Source organism: Acanthopagrus latus, chromosome 21 (assembly GCF_904848185.1).
Source record: "Acanthopagrus latus isolate v.2019 chromosome 21, fAcaLat1.1, whole genome shotgun sequence".
In the NCBI taxonomy this organism is placed as follows: Eukaryota; Metazoa; Chordata; class Actinopteri; order Spariformes; family Sparidae; genus Acanthopagrus; species Acanthopagrus latus.
Window position 1 is genome coordinate 15,761,683 of NC_051059.1, and position 18,907 is coordinate 15,780,589.

The following is an 18,907-nucleotide window of genomic DNA, read 5'->3' on the forward strand; positions in this document are numbered from 1 at the left end:
GGTAAAATAGACATCAAGTTTGTATTTGTATCTATGCCCTCAGCTACATCTACGCCAAATTTGGTGCTTGTAGATGAATTGGCGCAAACAATGGGGTTTAAGGCCTATACTACAGTCAAAACTGCTTTTTTGGACAGCGGATATACTGGACTTGGAGGATTAAGGGGTCCAGATGCACCGGGTCATAAATATTAACATTCCTATGTGTTTCCCCATGATCAATTAAGCTGAAAAAGATATCAAGTTTTGCATTTGTTACTCATGTGGTTCAAAAGCTAAAGCCAGGACCCTCTTCAGGCAGCGGGCATATTGGATGTGGCAGTCATCTTGGCCCCAAGTGTCACTTGCTCCGGAGCCCTAGCTCAATCATTTCAGTATGGCCTGAGCTACATCTGTGCCAAATTTAGCGCTTTTAGATCAATTTACGTGAAAATGTGCTTAAGACCCCCAACTATTTGGTTTTTTGAGTTTGTTTAAGCCTTAAAAAGTATCATCAATGAAGAGCTTCCCCAAAACTACAAAGCACACCCATTCTCAAGTAGGCTACTCTTTGTGTGGGTGACTTCCACTTTCACTACAGTAATATTTTACTTAACTATGACTTTTGGGGACGTTTTACAACTTTGGTAAAAGATTTGAGTTGTTTCTTCCACCTCTGTTTGTCTGTAAAAACTTCCAATAAAATGTTAAATTAAACTTATACTTAGTTTAATAACATTTTATTGGAAATACTACAGAACAGCATGTATTTCAGTCGAGCAGAGTAAATATACTTCCCACTCTACTGTGTGTTAACACGTGCGGTGACTGTGAGGAGGTCCAACAGCGCCACCCCTGTGGACCGGACCGGTACTGCACCCCACCTGGATCAGTTTAACTGCACTTGTAAACACTTGACACGGATCAAGACGGATAAAGTCAAACAAGTGTGTGCTAGTCTGCTATTGTTGGGGCTGTTTAGTCTTAATCGTTGAGTTTTTAACCTCATTAATCATCTCTGAGCGTATAACCGACTTCTCTTCTTCTGTGTTCGTGTCGACGTGAAGCTCCGCCGAATCAGGAAGTCCGGGGCATTTTTTGAGACAGAAAAACTTGAATGGACAGTGGACGCAGTGGCACCGTTTTATCGACAAATAATGGCGACTCGAGCTCGTTGACGCTTGTAAATAGTCCATAAATGTCGTTGTAACTGTGTCATTAACTTATCTCAGTCGTCGTTTGTTAACCCGGAACACCTGGATATTCACTGTGCGGGTGAGAGTGATGGATGTTCCTCATCTCACCGAGGAAGAAATGGCAGAGATTAAAAAAGACGTGAGTACGATGTTTCTGACGTTAAAAAAACGCTGCTCTCTACAAATAATTGTGAGCAGAGGAGGTCTGTTCGAAATATACACAGATTTCTTGCTATGTTTGGGTTTTATGCGGACCTTTTTCGTCGTTAAAGGCCTGGTGAAGAAGGAAACAGCCCACCACACCTTCCCTGTGCCCACATCAACAATCTGGAGGATTTAACAGTGTTGCTCAGTCTGTCAGATTAAAAGCTCTGACAGAAGCTAAACAAGCTCTGTAACATGGAGACCAGGGTATACAAGTGATTTCAGACCACCTGCCACGGGCTTGAGTTATTATTACCTGTTGTAGCCTCTTGTATAGTGAAAACCTGCAGGTCCTACGGAAGACCTGGGGGCCAAGTGAAAAAAAAAAAAAAAAAATCAGGTGAACTTCAATTGTTTTTAAAAGTTTTATTTGTTTCATCCTTGAAAAATGGTGGGAAAAAAATTAGGTCAGGTCGATATAGCCTCAAATCAATATAAATGTACACATTTTATTCATAAACCCCCAAATCACAGTCACTTCACCTCAGTGGGTTTGACAATCTGTAGAGTGAAGAGCAGCCTTTGTCCGTTGACTCTCGGTTAGAGTGAAGAGAAACTTGCTCAGGAAGAGCCACAGAGGCGGGATCCCTCTCCCAGGATAGACCATGCAATAGATGCCGCATGTACAGAACAGAATAACAAAATCACAATTTACAAATTGCGCTGACAGAATATCTAATATCTATATGTAAAATGTGTGGATCCAGGAAGACGACTGAGCCGGGCTGAGGCATCAACAAGTGGTGGTGAAAGAGGGCAGGCCATACAAGATAATCTGCAGTAAAACATTTTTTTTTAAAAATCAGAGGGAAGAGGCATCAAACTGATAAAGCATTGAAACCACACTGTGATAGTTTAGATATTTTTGACCAAATACCTCAAAATCGATGTGATCATCATTAATATGGATGTAATGATTCTTTTACTGTGATGCTGCCTTTAAAACCAGGAAAGACAACAATTGCTATATCACCGTATATAGAGCCAAAGTCACACCCCTTCCGGTTTGCCCCATGAGACCTTATTTCCTAAAAAAAAAAAGCTTTGTATGGTAGTGAATGGAGAGGGACAAATAATCTTTGGATCCCACTTGAATTCTGCCATAAACAACACATATGGGTTCCACCATGGCCGTTTTGCCTCTTCAGGCGTCTGTAACCTCCTCAGGCCCTTTGCAAAGAGTTACTCCTCACAGCGTTCTTTTTCCTCCTGCTGTGGTCTCCCAGGTGCTGACCAGACTGCGGCACTATCTCTGCGACAAGATAAGAGCCGAGCGCCACCTCGACTACCTGCGCGCCCGTCGGATCCTGACGCGGGACGACGCAGAGGAAATCAGCTGCAGGACCACGCAGACCAAGAGGACGGCCATGTTGTTGGACATGCTGGCCGAGAACCCCCTGGGCCTGGACGCGTTGTGTGACTCCATAAAGGAGATGCGCTCACAAAACTTCATCATCACCAAAATCACTGATGAGGTGCAAAAGGCCAAAAACGAGAAGATCGAGTCTCTCAGAGGTGAGTAGGTCACGATGAAGTCCGTTTGCTTCTGTCATGTGTTTTTTCTGCTTTTGAATGGAGCTTTCAACTTCTCATCTGTAACTCCACAGCCGGAGCCTCCAGTTCCTCATCTGACAGCAAAGTTAGCACTCCAAGCACAATCAGCGACCTCACCACCATGTTTTCAAACAACTCCACAGTGCTCTTCCACCCAGATGGAGAGCGGAGCCCTTCCTCTTCAGACGTGACGGGCTCGCTCACCCTGCCATCCATACAGAGAGGTGGAGGCTCGCCCTCTGGGGCCAGTGCTAGCATCAGCGTAGTTTCATCTACAACCTCCTCCAGCCTCCTGAGGCCCGGAGATCCGGGAGCTCCTCCGCTACCAGACGAGGTGATGGTCGAATCCCCGTCCAACATAGATGCCGGAGCGCAGGGGTGCACCAGCAGCGGAGGAGACTCAAACTTCCAGCCGCTCCGGTCGCGCTCGCTTGACCCGACGTCACATAGGGGCGTCTTTTAACTTGACACCTCAAGAGACAGTTCTCATGCAGGTCATGGACAAACTAACGTGGCCTGACTCATATACGAACACTCTCTCACTCTCTGTTCTCTGTGTTGCTCCTGCCTTTGATTAGGTAGTTAGTGAGACATTAATATGGGATATATCATTATAGTACCAATCAGCTTGTTACAGGAGAAAATGTGGGAACTTTGTCACAAGGGCTGTTGTGTTGTTTTAAAGTTCTTGAAAATGGTGCCAATTCGAAAGGAGCCCAAAATATTGCCTTAATTTTAAGAATTGATGAAACAATTTTTTTTTTTAGTGAACAAAAAAAGCCACATCTCAAATGTTAGATGTTCCGGGTTTGTACAAAGTCTTGAAAGTTCGGAAAACGCTTAATTTTAATGTTTTCAAGGTTAGGAATATGCTTGATCTTATTTAATCATTTAAAGGTACACATTTTAGTTTAAAAGATTCAAAATGTAACTAAAATTATCAACAGAATCTTGAGAAATGAACGTTTTGATGTCTATCTAAGTAATCTAGCATGCTAACCAGCTAGCCCCAGGCCCGAAAACCTCTTTCTACCAGCTGTCCAAAGCTCCTGTGCTAGCATGGTAAACACTAGCACTCCCCTGGTAGTCCGACTGGCTAACTGAGCTAACAAGCTAACAATACCTACAGTCATGGATAAACAGAATAAAGCTAGCAGCAGTTAACAGTTAGCCTACTGTGGGAGATGCTGCTGTTATTTGTTGGGAGAATGAATTCAACAGTGGCCAATTCTTAAAACAATTGATGCTTTGATACTTTGCGTATAAAAAACTATCAAATTAACCCAGATATTAACATTGTTACAAATGTTTTGGGATCTGTTCAATCACTGTTTTAGTTCCAACACTGTGTGCAAGTTGTGAATTTGAAAAAAAGAAACAAAGAAATTATGATATGTGTGCCTACGACTTATTGATTATCGTTTCGTTTTTTTTCACCACTTCAGACAAAAGGATAATATTTAAAAATCTGGTATCCTGAGAACCTTATAATCTATCATATATGCTTTTTTCAACAATATGCATTTTTTTTCATTTGCACAATCACTCATGTAAACCATAAATCTTAGAATATTTCAAATGAAACCATCTCGTCATCATATTTATTTGTTGTTTTTATGGTGTCGTAATTCACAAGAAGTAGATGATAACCAAAGTGACCATATTTATTGATGGCTGTGGGCAAAAATGTGAATTTTGTGCAGTTGCATTTATAGTAACAATTTAGATGTTATAATAAAGATTAGAAATTGTTGGTAAAGTAACCTTGAAAGAACTTAAACTTTACTCTCAAAAAGCCATTGGATCCATGCACGTAGTCTAAATGTAAGCAGGCATACGAGAACTTTGCTTTAAAAGAAACAAATTATGAAGTCTGAAACCATTTGATACATAAATATTTTCCTTAAGACTCATTTCTGTGTAATGAGGATCGGCACCCATGTCATGAGCTAAGAAAATCTGACTCATTTACTCCTACCTACTCTTCTTTTACCAAAGGTGTGAATCCCTGAGAAACTGTGCGAAATCATGGCAGCTGCAATTCAATCGCAACAACAATGTCTATACACTGGTATGACTGTTTAAGCCTGCATGTGTGAAAGTCTGATTTTACAAGGAAGCTGCCTTCGACCAGAGCGATGTAGCTCTGATTAATTTCCAGTTCACTGTGTGCAGCATTAAGCCAACAAGAGGTTTTCTCCACATTTTTGTCACTACACAAGTCTTGTATCACGAAGCACATTGTGTAATAAGAACTGTGTTCCCGCTTGTTACCCCACTTACTGGTCAAACTGGACAATCATCTGTTGCATACTGAAGGTTTTCTGTGTGAAATGAATGATGCCGTTTGGTGTAAGATGTTGAGTTATGGAGTAGAGATGTCTTCTTTTATTGAATTTGATTAGTAGAGGATTTTGTGAGGGGACGCTGTGCCAAAATGTGGCACTCTTCTCAACTTTGACATCACTTTTCTATTTCTGGAACTATGCCTAATAACTTATTATATTCTGACAGAGCATTTCTATTAAAAGGTGCAACATGAAAGAATTTTGTTTGGAAACATTCATGACTAAAACTATCAACACAATGTGGAGAAAGAACAGTTTTAACAATTTTTTTTTTTCTCGATTAAGCAGCTGCTTAGATCGCTTATGCCTCTGGCCGGCCCTTTGTGTATTGTGTTCCAAAGTTTAGCTTGCTAACCGGCTAGCCCTGGCCCGTCCAGCTAACTAGTTAACAACAGCTACAGTTGGCAACAGACAGCGGTTATTGTGGCAATGTGCTGCCCAAACTTTGTTTAGAGACTGGAAAATCACAGACCAATTGCATGTGTTGTAAATCACTCATGTGACGCTGCTCAGCCAATCAAATCATCTAGCATTTTGATTCAAATCAGATGGAGACACAGAAAAAAAGAGAACAGTCAGAAGTCAGAAAATACAGGAAACAGAGCTTTTTCTTAACCACTAACATAATAGGAGGTTCTGTGGATTCAGTTGTTGCAGACACACACTAATTATTTTGGATCTTCTATTTTTGAATCTGCCATGTTACTGGCATTACTATGACAGCAGAGTTTTCTGCAATGTTTCCCTTAGATGAAAGTAGAGTTAATAAATGATGATAGGCTAAGACTTTTCACGCTCGCTCAAGTGATTTGAGTTAATGATACTAGAGATTCACGACTCGCGGGTTATTTTAAAGACCCGCGTTAAAGATCTGGATGAGTCACAATTCATACACCTCTACTCTTAAATATTCATTCTTCAACGGCAGCTCAAAATCAGTCTGACTCGTATCTGAATCTGTGGTGTAGAGCACGGAGCATGTTTCAAGCAAATATGCCCACTCAAATCCAAACTGAGGGTGCAGGAGATTAAATGATTTTTATGCACCGATTAATGATACATAACTCACTGCACGTTGGCAGGTGTAGTTCAGCAGAAATAAATTGTTCCTTTATGAAACTGCTCACAACAAGGTCTGTGGATTGTTATGAATAACCAGGTAAGGATTTCTGTAAAGAGACATGACTGTTGAGTTTTTCTCTTTAAGCGCCACAAGGCGAATGCCATCTTGTTCTGTTGTAAGAAAGAAAGGTGATATCTCCCAAACTGGACAACTCACGTATGAAAAATAAATAGATCTTGATGGATAAAAAGCACAATACAGGTGAGAGAAAAAATGTGTACTTTTGATTTTGGGGTGAGCTGCCCCCTTTATAAGGTAACATCAGTAATATCTACAAAACAGTATCTCAGACTGGGGATTCTGTCACTGAGGCGCTCTAGTTTTTTGTTTTGGAAAAACTGGAAAAGCTTTGAATGACGCAGAGGAGTGACAGTCATTGTGGCGGAGGCTGCTGTGGTGACTGCATCTGATCCTCGCAGACAGCAGAGAATGTTGGTCTAGTTGCTCTGTGGCTCTCCGGTGCACAGCAGGTATTTCATTTTATTACTACTTATTACATATATGATGACTTTTCCCAAGTTGGAGCTGTTACGATGTTACGAATATGTAGATATTTTCCAGGCAGGGATTGTAAAGAATATGATCTGATTATATGACAGTGGTGTTTACAGTGTGTGATACAATGAGTGCATTTAACTTTCTATCATGTCCGCAATTTCCTTGAATTGATTTTGAAATGTAATGCTTTCATATGTGGAGTGATTAGCTTCATAAGTAATTTAAATCCGATCTTGCTGTTGCCGGCAGGTGTGCCACAGTAAGCCTTTCTTTGAGCTAAAAATGGACGAGCGATGCTGCAAAACTCCTTTTTTTCTACTTTAAAAGAGCATTAAACCTAATTTTAGCTTTATTACCATGCGCTCTAGACTTACCTTCGAGAAAGTGGCAGCAGTGATAACATGCAGGAGAACCAGTTTGATAAACATCAGAATGACAGGAATGGTTGAACCTTTACCTTCGACATATATCTGATACATGAGCACTGATTCAGTCTTTAACAATAAGAAGACAAACACCCAACCTTCTTCTCACAAACAGTAAAATAATGGAGGACTGTGAGCAGCTGTTGACCCCGAGGTCAGAGGAGGCGAGGCTGAATGGCCACTGCAGGTGTGGCGCTCACACTCAGGGCCTGCAGGCGAAGGTGGTGGAGGACTTCAGACGGAGGCTCAAGTACTTCTTCATGAACCCCTGTGAGAAGTACAAGGCCAGGGGTCGGAAGCCGTGGAAGCTGATGTTACAAATACTCAAAATTGCAATCATCACAGTCCAGGTAGGACACAGAACTCTTCAGTTAGCGTCAGCTAAATGTCACTTTGTTTCATATCTGTGTTTTTTTTTTGTTTTTAATCTTTTAGTTAGTCTCTTTTGGCCTCAGCAATGAAATGATGGTCACCTTTAAAGACGAGAATCTGATGACATTCAGACACCTGTTCCTGAAAGGATACAAGGATCACCGGGTGGGAAGCTACGCGCTGTACACGAAAGATGACGTGTACGACCACATCTACTACATCATCAACACGGTAACTTTAGATTCAAGACGACAGTTTGTCGTCACCCTGCCATCTGTACAGCTTCAAACAGTGTTCTGGGGAACTCAGTCTAGTCTGAGAAGAGTTTGTTTTTGGATTGGTATTCTCCAAAATGATATAGTGCCCCTTTAATGGTAAAAGATGTTTGATCGTCAGTGTTTTTCACTCCTCTTTCCACATTTTGCTTTCCAGTACACCAATCTCCAAAACCTGACAGTAGGTAACCTCGCGTACGAGATGGTCGATGGGGAGTACACCGCTCTGTCCATGTGTCAGGAGTTTTACAGAAACAGCAGCATCGACCCAGGAAATGAGACCTTTGACATCGATCCACATATTGAAAAAGGTATAAAAGTGCAAAACTGCTCTAAATAAACTGAAAAAAAGTCAGGAAATGTAGTCACAAGTAGCCGTGGAAGATTATTCATGGAGGCTGAATCATGGCATGAATGGAAAAGAATGACCATGTGGACTCACATGCGACTCCTTGAAAAGAGGAAGCTCGCACTGTGTAGTGCAGTGTTTGACTAACTGATCTAACTGGACTTGCTGTATTTCCTCCTCACAGAATGCATTTCCATATATCCCATGCAGTCGTTCGGCAACAGCAGCGCTCTGCTGACACACATCAGCTTCATCTTGGATTTCAAAAGGTGACCCAAGAGGTTGAAACACTGGTGTTCGTGCCCAGCCAGTAAGAGCGCCGCCTGCTAATGTGTGTTTGTGTCTCAGTGCAGGCTGCTATCAGTGAGCGTCAACCTGACCCTGAAAACCATCAATCTGCAGACTGTGCGCCACCACGAGCTGCCAGACTGCTACGACTTCCACATAGTGGTTGGTGACAAATGCACGTCCGAGATGGTGTTTTAACAGATGGAAACACACACGCGCCCGGCCGTAACATGTCTTTTTTCTTTCTTTTCACAACAGATCACATTTGACAACCGTGCACACAGTGGAAAGATAAAGGTGGACGTCGAAAACGACGTGCGGATATACGAGTGCAGGGACTGGAACGTGGAGGGCACATGTAAGTTTTAACCCAAGCACAACAACACGACCCCAGCTAAACACTGAAATTACTCATGATGGGTTTTTGGCTTTGAAAGGTCAGCAGAGGGCACCGTGATTTTACTCTGCAAGCTTGTAAACTGACCTGAAATCTGGCTCTTTTTTCCAGCTGATAAAGACGATTATCTCCTTCTGTTCTTTGATTCCGTGGTCATCCTCGCCTGCTTCGCCTCTCTCATCCTCTGCACCAGATCTGTCGTCAACGGCGTCCAGCTCCAGCTTGTGAGTCGGGAGAGATCACCCCTGATGAATGTGACAGGGTTTTGGTAAATTCAGCGACAGATACAGATGAGTCACCACGAAACATTTAACCAGCATCAGATGAAGGACTGCAGCTGCACTGAGCCATGCTGTGTTTTTATTAGTCTACATTATACAGTAAAAAAAAAACATACACATGACGAGTATTAATGCCATTAGCTTGAGATTCAAAGTATTTCAATTTCACTGCTGCAACAATTAGCTACTTTTCTTTGTCACTGATGAAAGCAAATGAAGTGTCCTTGGGGTTTTGGGCTGGTGGTTGGACAAAAGAAGTCATTTGAAGACGTCGCTTGGGGCTTCAGGATGTTGTGTTGAGCAATTTTGGGGCATTTTATAGACTTGATGATGAATTGTGAAAGGAATCAGCAGATCAACCGATATTGAAAGTAATGGTTAGATCTTAGCTGCAGCCCTTCTATTAAGCCAGAAATAAATAGATAAATGAAAGTAGACAGGGCCCCATGGTGCGAATATTTTGGAAATGCACCCAAAAATCTCTGTGACTAAACATTTTCATTGGTCACCTGAGATTTAGAGGTTTGGGTACATCTAAGATACGTTTACATCCAACGTGAACAACTCCGGTGCCCGGGTAAAATAAATGCAATTATTAATCAAACACTTTTTGAGAGAATTTTCATTCGGAGACACATAACCTCAGTATTATTGATGGGTCAGCTGCTGTTATGTGAAAAAATGTGTAATGATTTCATGTGAAATTTGAGCAATCCAACACCCATGTGCAGAGATGATTCCTGGTTTGTTGCTTATCTGATTAATTGATGTGTTTAATGAGATCTGGGTTTCTCTCATGCAGGAGTTCAACACATTCTTCCACGCCTACTACAACAAGATTGTGTCTTGGTCGGACCGCATGGAGTTTGTGAACGGCTGGTACATCCTCATCATCGTGAGCGACACGTTGACCATCGCCGGGTCGGCACTCAAAATCGGAATTCAAACAAAGGTTTTTAATCATTGAGCCTTATTATTTATGTGTTTAATTGTATTATTCACTGTGGGGCTGAGGGGCCTTTGCAGCGCGTTACGTGACCATGGAAGTGTACTTTTCCTCTTGCAGTACCTGACAAACTATGATGTCTGCAGTATCTTGCTTGGAACGGCCACAATGCTCGTCTGGGTCGGTGTGATCCGTTACCTTGGTTTCTTCAAGAAGTACAATGTAAGGGCTGTACCGACGCTGCTTTTGGTTTTCATGCATCGACCAACCTTTCCGGCATTTCCTGAAAATCTTTATTCCTTTCCAGATATTAATCTTAACCCTGAGGGCGGCGTTCCCGAATGTGATCCGATTCTGCTGCTGCGCCGCCATGATCTACCTCGGCTACTGTTTCTGCGGCTGGATCGTCCTTGGGCCTCATCATGACAAAGTACGCAAAAAATGATAATCGTCCTGTGTCAAGTGTCAGCATGGCCCAATAAATCCCCCTTAACTTCGTTCACCTCACCGTCAAAACGTTTCTCCTCCAGTTCCGAACTCTCGACAAGGTGACGGAGTGCCTCTTCTCCCTCATCAACGGGGACGACATGTACGCCACCTTCCTGAAGATGAGAGACAGGAGCTACATGGTGTGGCTCTTCAGCAGGCTCTACCTCTACTCCTTCATCTCCCTCTTCATCTACATGGTGCTCAGCCTCTTCATCGCTCTCATCACTGACACCTACGAGACCATCAAGGTCAGTCCGAGTGCAATCATTTCACAGACTGAGAAGTACGCCTAGACGTTTCTGTAAGTAGACTTTTTTTTTACTGCACACTTTAGTACTCTAATACTCGTCAATGGTTCTTTCCCAGCACCACCAGCAGGAGAAAGTGCCGGTGTCCCAGCTTCAGGCCTTCATAGCAGAGTGCAGGGACCAGCCCGAGTCTGGAAGATACCAGACTGACGAGGACTCAGCTTCCTGCTGCGTCTCTCCGTGCTGCTGCTTCGGATAAACTGAGGAAATGTGGGTTTTTTTTCTTTTTCCACATATGGAGCAGGAGCTGCCGCAAGAGAGTCCCAACTGTCGGCATGGAGCTGCTGATTATACTGATGCGTGACGAGAAGGAAAGAATATATTTTTCCTCAAGTAGAACTTCTTTCACTTCTGTTTTTTTTTTTTTTTTTTTTTTTTACTTGACTTGTTGAGCACTACTGATGTAAAATGCAAAACTAAAAAGTACTAGAGTATAAAACTAATTAGACAGTTAACATGTGAAAATAGATTTATGGAATTTAAGTGCTTTGTAATGAAAAAAGCTGCTTAGTTACTGCAAAGTTCATTATAAGCTATTGTTTTATTGTATCTTGTTGTATTGTACATCATGTCTATAGGCTATAATTAGATTGACATGAACTATGTAGATCACTTCAGTGGTTTGACATTATGTATCTTAGTACTGTATTTTTTTTTGTAGGTTTCGCACTTTTGACAAAGTGAATTTTCTTTTTCGCTAATGATGTTGTACTATTTAAGCCCAGTTACAGAAAATAAAAATGTATAAAAACTCAGCCTTGATGAAAAACAAAAATAGTCCCATGGTAAGACATAACTATGAGTAAATATTAACTTCGTATCTCATAATTTCATTTTTATATTCTATATATTTTCATAATTGTCATTTAATGTCATGATTTCGATATTCTTTTCTTGGTTTTAGATATCAGATCTAATGATTCTAGCAAATGATTCAGATAATTCTGACTTTAATCTCTTTATTTGACATTTTATCTCGTAAATTTCACTTTTTATCTCTTAAGCTTCACTTTTATCTCAATTCTGTTTGTCATTAGCAAGACCAGGATATGTTGTGTTTTGCTGTTTTTTCCAGCAGGGATGTCTGTCTGACTCAATCTGGTTTTATATCTCATTCTAATATATCCTCAACATACTTTCACTATGAAAACAAGTGTGTGTGTTGGACATGTGGCCTGCTGCAGTCTATTGCATGTTTATATTGACAACAACTGTGAGCTGGGTATGTGTTCATGAGGGCCAAACAACACAGTGCAGCAGATCTCAGCTGTGCAGGTGGCTGTGGCCTCGCGCTGTCGCTGCAGCGCTTCCTGACACCTGACAGCCCTTCTCATTTGCATAATCCACACACGTGCTCGTCCAATGCACGGCTCACATACTGGTTGCCTAACAACGCTGCCTCCAATAACAATGACGTTTGGTCCGAAGCTGACGGAGGCACACACTTAAAAAAACACACACAATCAGCTGCAGCGGGAGCAGCCTGAACCGGCCTCATTACTGCCGGGACATCTCTGCTGCTTGACTGCGTCCACACCAGGAGTAGGTGAGGGCTTCTGCTTGTTCCTGCCGACGAGCAGACGACCAGGCTAGACACGGCAGCTGCTGGTGTTTTCAGTGAGGGAGCTTCTTTTTTTTTTGTTTGTTTGTTTGTTTGTTTGTTTGTTGTTAGTTTTGACCAGCGTTACCTTTTCCTGTCTTCTGTCGGAGTGAGTTGACCCGTTTCACATCTAAGCCTGTGAGTATGTTTGACTTCAGTTAGCATAACGTTACAGCTAACACCCATGTTAGCAAAACACTGCGAACAAACGTCACGAGGACAGCAGTTTCGGAAATAGGTGTTTTATACATTCCGATAGCTTACCTCGACTTCCTGTAACATATCAGAAATGTTAGACTAAGTTGCCGAGCTAAAGTGAAGGATGACAAGACAACTACTTAACGCTAAATTTGGGAAATCTTTTCTCTTCAGCCTTGTAGTGAAATAAAAAAAAAAAAAACAACAGTTGTGGCTAACGAGGTTTTATCAAACTACTAAACGTTAGCTACCTTTGCAAACGTCACTAGTAACTTGACGTTTACGTCAAGCTAACTAACCTAGATTTCTGTTGCGTCTTTAATATTTCATATACTGAAGGCAAATTTTGTCTCCGCCCCTGTAACTTTTTAGATAACACCTGTGTATGTCTTCTGGTTTGTTAGATAAGAGTGTCTCTGGGTTGCACATTGACATGGCAGACACACCTTGTCCTCGCCTCATAAACATGTAGCTCTCAAGCTTTTGTTTTTGCATTGCTTGACAAGCCTGCAACATTTTCTCTTTTGTTCATCACCATATTATCCTTGACAGCCCCTGAACACCAGTTAGAACATTTCATATGATTGTAAAGGTGGTGGGAGTGTCAAGTGAGACATATCTGGTTCAGCTTGTTTCACCAGAACATGTCTGGATGATAATAATATATTTCAGAATGCATGAAAGTAAAAAAAAAAAATACACTCTCAGATTGAAAGCCTCATTGGAATTACTTTCTCTCATTTTATCTGCTTAAATGTTTTGGCTACAGCATGAGATCATCTTACTACCCTGCGATTTAGTTGCCAGCAACCAATTGGATGGCCCTCTTAAACCCCAATCTAACCCCTGCTGGCACACATGGTACAGTTAATCCTGTGTGTGTGTGTGAGGCAGCAGCACAGATTATTCTTGCTGGTGGATCTCATGGCTTGATGCTCCATTGCAGGGCTCATCTCCGGCGGGAGCCTCCGATCCACCGCCTGACCGCTAATCCGCCTCCTGGGTTGATAAACTCATGACCCTGCACCCTCGTTTCCTGATGTGTCGGTGATATGGGAGAGTGGTGGACAACTGTGCCAGTAGGGACATCTATGGGTAAATTTCTCTGCTAATGGAGGGTCGAATTAAGTATAGAAAGGCTCATCAACTATGCTTTTTTTGGGAGCTGCTCGAGGTGACCCATATTTCTGTTCTCATTTTTAGAGCAGCAACCTGATTCCAGCCTCTTAGTAGAAAGTTATGTCGATGTAATGTACCAACTATATTTTCCCTGTCCTCTCTGTTCTGTTTTTTAGGAAACTATGAGGCATCCCGCATATCACATGCTACAATGTCTCCCTCAAGACAGAACAACTATGTGTCAATGAACAGCTTGCCCCTGTCCAAAAGCTCCTACAGTGTCATAAGTGCCTTTTGCACAGAGGATAATATTTCTCCATGCATTTCATACATCAATCAGGTACGAAAGTGTCCCTGTTTAGTTGTTGATTCCTTGCCAAATGCTCATTATTCCACTATACTAGTTGCACTGTAGAGATCATTCGTCACAACAGTGACGCAAGTCCTCTTTCTTTCACAGGAGCTCGACTCACTCGGCCTCTCCTCCATATGTATTGAGGCCAGCTCACCCGGGGGAGCCGGCCTGAGCGCGGTGCCGGCACTGAATGCCATGTACGAGCTGCTCCAGATTCACCGGCGCAACATGTGCACTTTGGAGGAGCTGGAGAAGGAACAGCTGAAGAAAACCAGCTCCTTGGAGCACATGCAGATGAGCAATTCTAGACTCAAGGTAACGCACAGAGTATGATGTGTCTGTAAGATGCTGTAGTGGATTGTCGACCATTAGAGGACAGATGAGAAACATAAAATTCTGTATACAGAAAATGTCCCCTATCCTATAATTACCAAATTTGGACTAGAAACCATGATCTCTGTGCTATGCAAAGGCAGAGTTAAGCACCCGTTTGTACTATTAAGTAGGAAGCCTCTCTTACTGCTTGCTTGCAGAAAGAATGCTGTCGTAAGGGGAAATCAGCTGGGTAACGCTTTGACGCAACACCAGTGCCCGTCATTGAGTAGATGCCTGTCTGTTCACTCTGGTCTTACCTTGGTTCTATCACTCTCCCTGTAAGCCTTCTTCACCTACTCAATCAGTGGAGTTCCTTTTCTTTTTGCAGTGTGGAGATTCATGGTTGATACAGTTGTTCCACTCTTACTTTGGTATAGTGGCTTGGGAACAAGTGCAGCTGAAGGCACTGAAGTTTAGAAAATAAAATAAAAAAAATTGAAATGACAAATGGCTGGCCCACATGTGTAGATACTGTTGATTCATTTTCATACTGTCTTATTAAATCCCAAGATGACACATAACCAATTTTAGGAAGGGATTTGGCTCAGGAATCTGCTCTTGTAGCTTTAACCCTGAACTGATTGCTGTGACTGTGCTCATCAGAGTTTTGTTTTTCCTTCCAGGATCAGTTGGAACTGTCCATAAGGGAAAAATCTGGTCTCCATGAGACAGAGAGGCAGCTACAACTCAAAATCAAGACTTTGCAGAGCTGCTTGAAAACAGAAAAAGATGAGGTAAAGATGAGATTTTATGAAGATTTAAATCTGATGTGTTTGATTATACAAAATGTGCACGTATTACACAGTATGCATGTGCTTGCAAAGGTCATGATTCAGTTGTTGTGGACAGGTCCAGAAGCTCCAGAATATCATTGCCAGCCGTGCCTCTCAGTACAGTCATGATGCCAAAAGGAAAGAGAGAGAAGCTGCAAAGCTTAAGGAACGCCTCAGTCAGCTATTGGTCGACAGAAAGGATAAGAAACTAGGTAAATTTACTGGTCTTCAGCAAAAAGAAATAATCATTGCTCTTTTGTTTTTAGGAATTTCACAACAAAGCAATACAATTTTCTTCTGTTTTTTTTTTTTTTTTCCCCTCATCCAGCTATTGATGTACTGAATTGCTTGGGGCGGTCAGATGGTAGAAGGAGCCACTGGAAGACGGCAAAAGCAACAGCCAGGTATCACGACAGTCATCCTGTCACTTGTTGATCATATGTGTAGACTGTGTCATCAGTCAGATGACCATATGTGTAACTTGCTCTATGCAGCCATGAGGGTGAGATGTACAAGTCCTTGCTCAGTGACTACGAGGCGAGTCAGAGGTCCTTGATGCTGGAGAATGCTGAGCTTAAGAAAGTCCTCCAGCAGATGAAGAAGGAGATGATACACATCCTTAGTCCACGGCAGTCCTCGAGCAGAAGAGCCACAGCTGATGACAGTCAGGAGCAGGTATTTGTGTATTCATATTCCAAGGTTTTTAAACCTCGGAGTCTTGCCAGTTTTGTTACTGTTATTGAGAGGCCAGGGAATTGATGAGAATGAGAAGCAGTTTTTTATGCATCAATGTGAGGATGTTGTAAAGGGATGCTTTAATGTTGACAAGCTACCAAGTTTGCTTCTGTCACTTTTCTCAGGCTGATTCAGATGGGGAGGAGAAGGCTGCTGACTCTAGCAGGGAAACTCTGGACCAGTCATGTGAACATGCAAGGGAGCAGCTCACCAACAGCATCCGCCAGCAGTGGAGGAAACTGAGGAACCATATGGAGAAGCTAGACAGCCAAGGTACGCGTAGCACTGTTTTTATATTCTGAAATACTGCAAAAGTAGCTGAAGGTCCGAAAATGTTTTCTTTGATATGTGATTCCTGTAAATCAAGATTTTGTGAAAATGTGTGCCTGTTCGCACAAGTATTTATGGACAAAAAGTATACCTGGAGGCACATTTAGATAATCAGCTGTCACTATATTTGTTAAGCTTCGCTAGTTCAAAATCAGCTGGAGTCTAATAAGGAGGTGATACCAAGGGAGACCCACGATGAAGAGATGGAGCGGATGAGGCGTGAAGTGCAGCAGTGCAAAGAGTTCATTCACGCACAGCAACAGCTCCTCCAGGTCAGTTCCTGTTTGTTTATCAGCACACAGATACCAAATTGTGGAGGCTTCTCATTTCAAGTGCAAATTAATGGGTTAAATTGCCATCCTGATAAATGAGCCCTTGCATTAATGAATGTCACTTGGAATTTTTAAAGAATAATTCGTGCTGAAATGATAAACGTGTGTCCATTTTAATGCATGCACAGCAACAACTCAACACATCGTTTGATGATGAGACGGCAGCTCTTCTTAACGACTGCTACACACTGGAGGAGAAGGAGCGTCTCAAAGAGGAGTGGAGGCTCTTTGAGGAACAGAAGAGAAACTTTGAGAGGGAGAGAAAGAACTTCACAGAGGCTGCTATTCGCCTGGGGCGAGAGGTACTCAAAGCTTCTGACGTGGCACCACAGTCGTATTCATCATATATTGTGGGTGTTGTAACTGCAAGGCTTTCAATCTTTTTTTTTTTTTTTTTTTAATTCAACAGAAAAAGGCCTTTCAAGAGGACCGCGCTACTTGGCTCAAGAATCAGTTTTTGAACATGACTCCCTTTACTGACCGTCGGAGATGCTCCTCGTCTGACGGTCACAGTGCCCTGTCAATTAGTAAGTGTATGTATTTAAGAAAGAGAAGACTATAAATGGCTCAACCTTTTTACTCATGAACAGGACTTTCTGAGTTGTAACAGAGTTGTAAATATCGCACTAATTACTCAGAACACTACAAATAAGACAGTAAATGGTGTGAATCTTTGACTGGCCTCACAATGGCACATGGCTAGTTTCTTACTTGTTGTGCTATATCTTTGTATTTCTTTTTAAATCACTCATTGCTGATATCTGCCTTCCTCCAACATATTTTCCAAAATAGAAATGTCACTCATCCCAATTTTAACTGGATAGCCAAGGCCAGAAAACCAAAAATAGTAGGCTGTTTTTTTTTTTGTTTTTTTTTTTAATATGCTGCAATCTGCATGTGAGGAATCTTTCACATCCACATTGTGATGTATCTTGGACTCAGCAGAATGTGTTGCAGTCTGATTTGATTTTAGTGTCTCTTTGCATTGCCTTCTGTCTAAAAGGTTTTTTGTAAATGAACTTCTCTTTTGAGTAACAGTGCTTAAATGTTAAGAATGAGGTGTGTCTCAGCAATTGCACATGAATAAGGTTCACTTCAAGAATACAGGGCAAGTGTTCTGTTAATACTGTGTGCAGGTAACTGTGACGGAGACAAAGTGTTTTAATTGACTATTCTTGATTTGAATATCCTCAGGAAGTGAGCCAGAGATGAGGATATCTTCCATGAACGCTCAGCCGACCAAATCGTCAACTTACGCCACATTCTCCACTCCTAAACCTACACAAAGTGCTACTGTGCCATCCACAACCGAACTTTACCGGACACTCCGCCTGATACCAGACAGCAGGTATTATTTGGTGACTCAGTTACTTTTGTAAGTGTTTAGTGACATATTTGCATTTAGCAGACGCTTTTGTCCAAAGTGGCTTACAATAAGTACATTTGTCACAAGAGAGAAACCACGACATTTCACCGTCAATATTATCGAGTAAAAAGAACTATAGAAACAATTGTCAAGCCCTCGCAGAGCTGGGATTTAATTTGTGCAGTGTTTTTTTTTTTTTTTTTTTTTGCTTCAAGCCAATGAGAGATGAGGCTTGTTAATCTTCGAAGTACCATGAATTTATTTCAAGTTCCAGAATGTATTATTATTGTTATCCTTTTTGTTGTATTTTTCCTTTTTAAATTTATTTATTTTCATTTCAGTTCTTCCAGACATTCAAATCGAGGATGCTGGCAAGAGTCGAGCACCACTGAAGATGGAGATGCTCGGTTCAAGTCAAAAAGTAGAGTTCGATGTGGAGACTTGAGCATCTTCTCCTTGGGTGAAGATGAGAACAGCCTCACTTGAACAACTTCCAGTGCCTTTTCTTTTTCTTTCTTTTTTGTGTGTGATTGGGCAGTGGACTTAAAATATGAAATAATTAATAAATACCATCACTACAGAGGAACACTAAATCTTGATTGATATGTTGCTTTACACACAGATCATTCACCAAAGCTGATCAAACAAAGAAAAGCACTTTAATGATTCTGACATTGTTCATTTCTCAACAG

At 41.8% G+C, this 18,907-nt stretch overlaps 3 protein-coding genes and 1 long non-coding RNA gene across 8 annotated transcripts; 3 read left to right on the forward strand and 1 right to left on the reverse strand.

Moving 5' to 3' along the window:
• Positions 1 to 839: 839 nt before the first annotated feature.
• On the forward strand, positions 840 to 4,444 carry bcl10 (BCL10 immune signaling adaptor). The gene is made up of 3 exons (XM_037084973.1): positions 840 to 1,314; positions 2,606 to 2,894; positions 2,987 to 4,444. The coding sequence occupies exons 1-3, from the start codon at positions 1,264 to 1,266 to the stop codon at positions 3,394 to 3,396; spliced, it is 750 nt and encodes a 249-aa protein (XP_036940868.1). The 5' UTR covers positions 840 to 1,263; the 3' UTR covers positions 3,397 to 4,444.
• On the reverse strand, positions 1,731 to 9,228 carry LOC119011660. The gene is made up of 2 exons (XR_005072246.1): positions 9,096 to 9,228; positions 1,731 to 2,154 (listed from the first exon to the last, which is right to left on the reverse strand). It is a non-coding gene; the product is annotated as an uncharacterized LOC119011660 (long non-coding RNA).
• mcoln3a (mucolipin 3a) lies at positions 6,791 to 11,804 on the forward strand. The gene is made up of 13 exons (XM_037084972.1): positions 6,791 to 6,874; positions 7,443 to 7,677; positions 7,763 to 7,930; positions 8,132 to 8,285; positions 8,508 to 8,592; positions 8,677 to 8,773; positions 8,870 to 8,969; positions 9,120 to 9,232; positions 10,092 to 10,241; positions 10,356 to 10,457; positions 10,543 to 10,665; positions 10,766 to 10,972; positions 11,091 to 11,804. The coding sequence occupies exons 2-13, from the start codon at positions 7,450 to 7,452 to the stop codon at positions 11,229 to 11,231; spliced, it is 1,668 nt and encodes a 555-aa protein (XP_036940867.1). The 5' UTR covers positions 6,791 to 6,874; positions 7,443 to 7,449; the 3' UTR covers positions 11,232 to 11,804.
• A 614-nt stretch (positions 11,805 to 12,418) lies between these two features.
• On the forward strand, positions 12,419 to 18,808 carry ssx2ipa (synovial sarcoma, X breakpoint 2 interacting protein a). 5 transcript variants are annotated; one of them, XM_037082713.1, is made up of 15 exons: positions 12,428 to 12,578; positions 12,705 to 12,770; positions 13,777 to 13,925; positions 14,126 to 14,289; positions 14,410 to 14,619; positions 15,303 to 15,413; positions 15,529 to 15,664; positions 15,781 to 15,856; positions 15,947 to 16,127; positions 16,313 to 16,460; positions 16,653 to 16,789; positions 16,978 to 17,151; positions 17,259 to 17,376; positions 18,044 to 18,197; positions 18,557 to 18,808. In XM_037082713.1, exons 3-15 carry the CDS (start codon positions 13,883 to 13,885, stop codon positions 18,699 to 18,701), a joined length of 1,797 nt encoding a protein of 598 aa, XP_036938608.1. In that variant the 5' UTR covers positions 12,428 to 12,578; positions 12,705 to 12,770; positions 13,777 to 13,882; the 3' UTR covers positions 18,702 to 18,808. The 5 variants fall into 5 exon arrangements, with proteins under 5 accessions (XP_036938610.1, XP_036938605.1, XP_036938607.1 ...); XM_037082710.1 differs by having other exon boundaries at positions 12,421 to 12,770; XM_037082712.1 differs by lacking the exon at positions 12,705 to 12,770 and having other exon boundaries at positions 12,421 to 12,649.
• The last annotated feature ends 99 nt before the right edge of the window (positions 18,809 to 18,907 follow it).

Coding starts and splice junctions, on each gene's coding strand:
- bcl10 (XM_037084973.1), top strand. CDS start 1,264: ATGGATGTTCCTCATCTCACCGAGGAAGAAATGGCAGAGATTAAAAAA. Junction 1,315..2,605: donor TGGCAGAGATTAAAAAAGAC/GTGAGTACGATG, acceptor GTGGTCTCCCAG/GTGCTGACCAGACTGCGGCA. Junction 2,895..2,986: donor GAAGATCGAGTCTCTCAGAG/GTGAGTAGGTCA, acceptor GTAACTCCACAG/CCGGAGCCTCCAGTTCCTCA.
- mcoln3a (XM_037084972.1), top strand. CDS start 7,450: ATGGAGGACTGTGAGCAGCTGTTGACCCCGAGGTCAGAGGAGGCGAGG. Junction 9,233..10,091: donor ACGGCGTCCAGCTCCAGCTT/GTGAGTCGGGAG, acceptor TCTCTCATGCAG/GAGTTCAACACATTCTTCCA. Junction 10,458..10,542: donor GTTTCTTCAAGAAGTACAAT/GTAAGGGCTGTA, acceptor ATTCCTTTCCAG/ATATTAATCTTAACCCTGAG.
- ssx2ipa (XM_037082710.1), top strand. CDS start 13,883: ATGGGAGAGTGGTGGACAACTGTGCCAGTAGGGACATCTATGG. Junction 16,461..16,652: donor GGAGAAGCTAGACAGCCAAG/GTACGCGTAGCA, acceptor ATATTTGTTAAG/CTTCGCTAGTTCAAAATCAG. Junction 18,198..18,556: donor CGCCTGATACCAGACAGCAG/GTATTATTTGGT, acceptor TTTTCATTTCAG/TTCTTCCAGACATTCAAATC.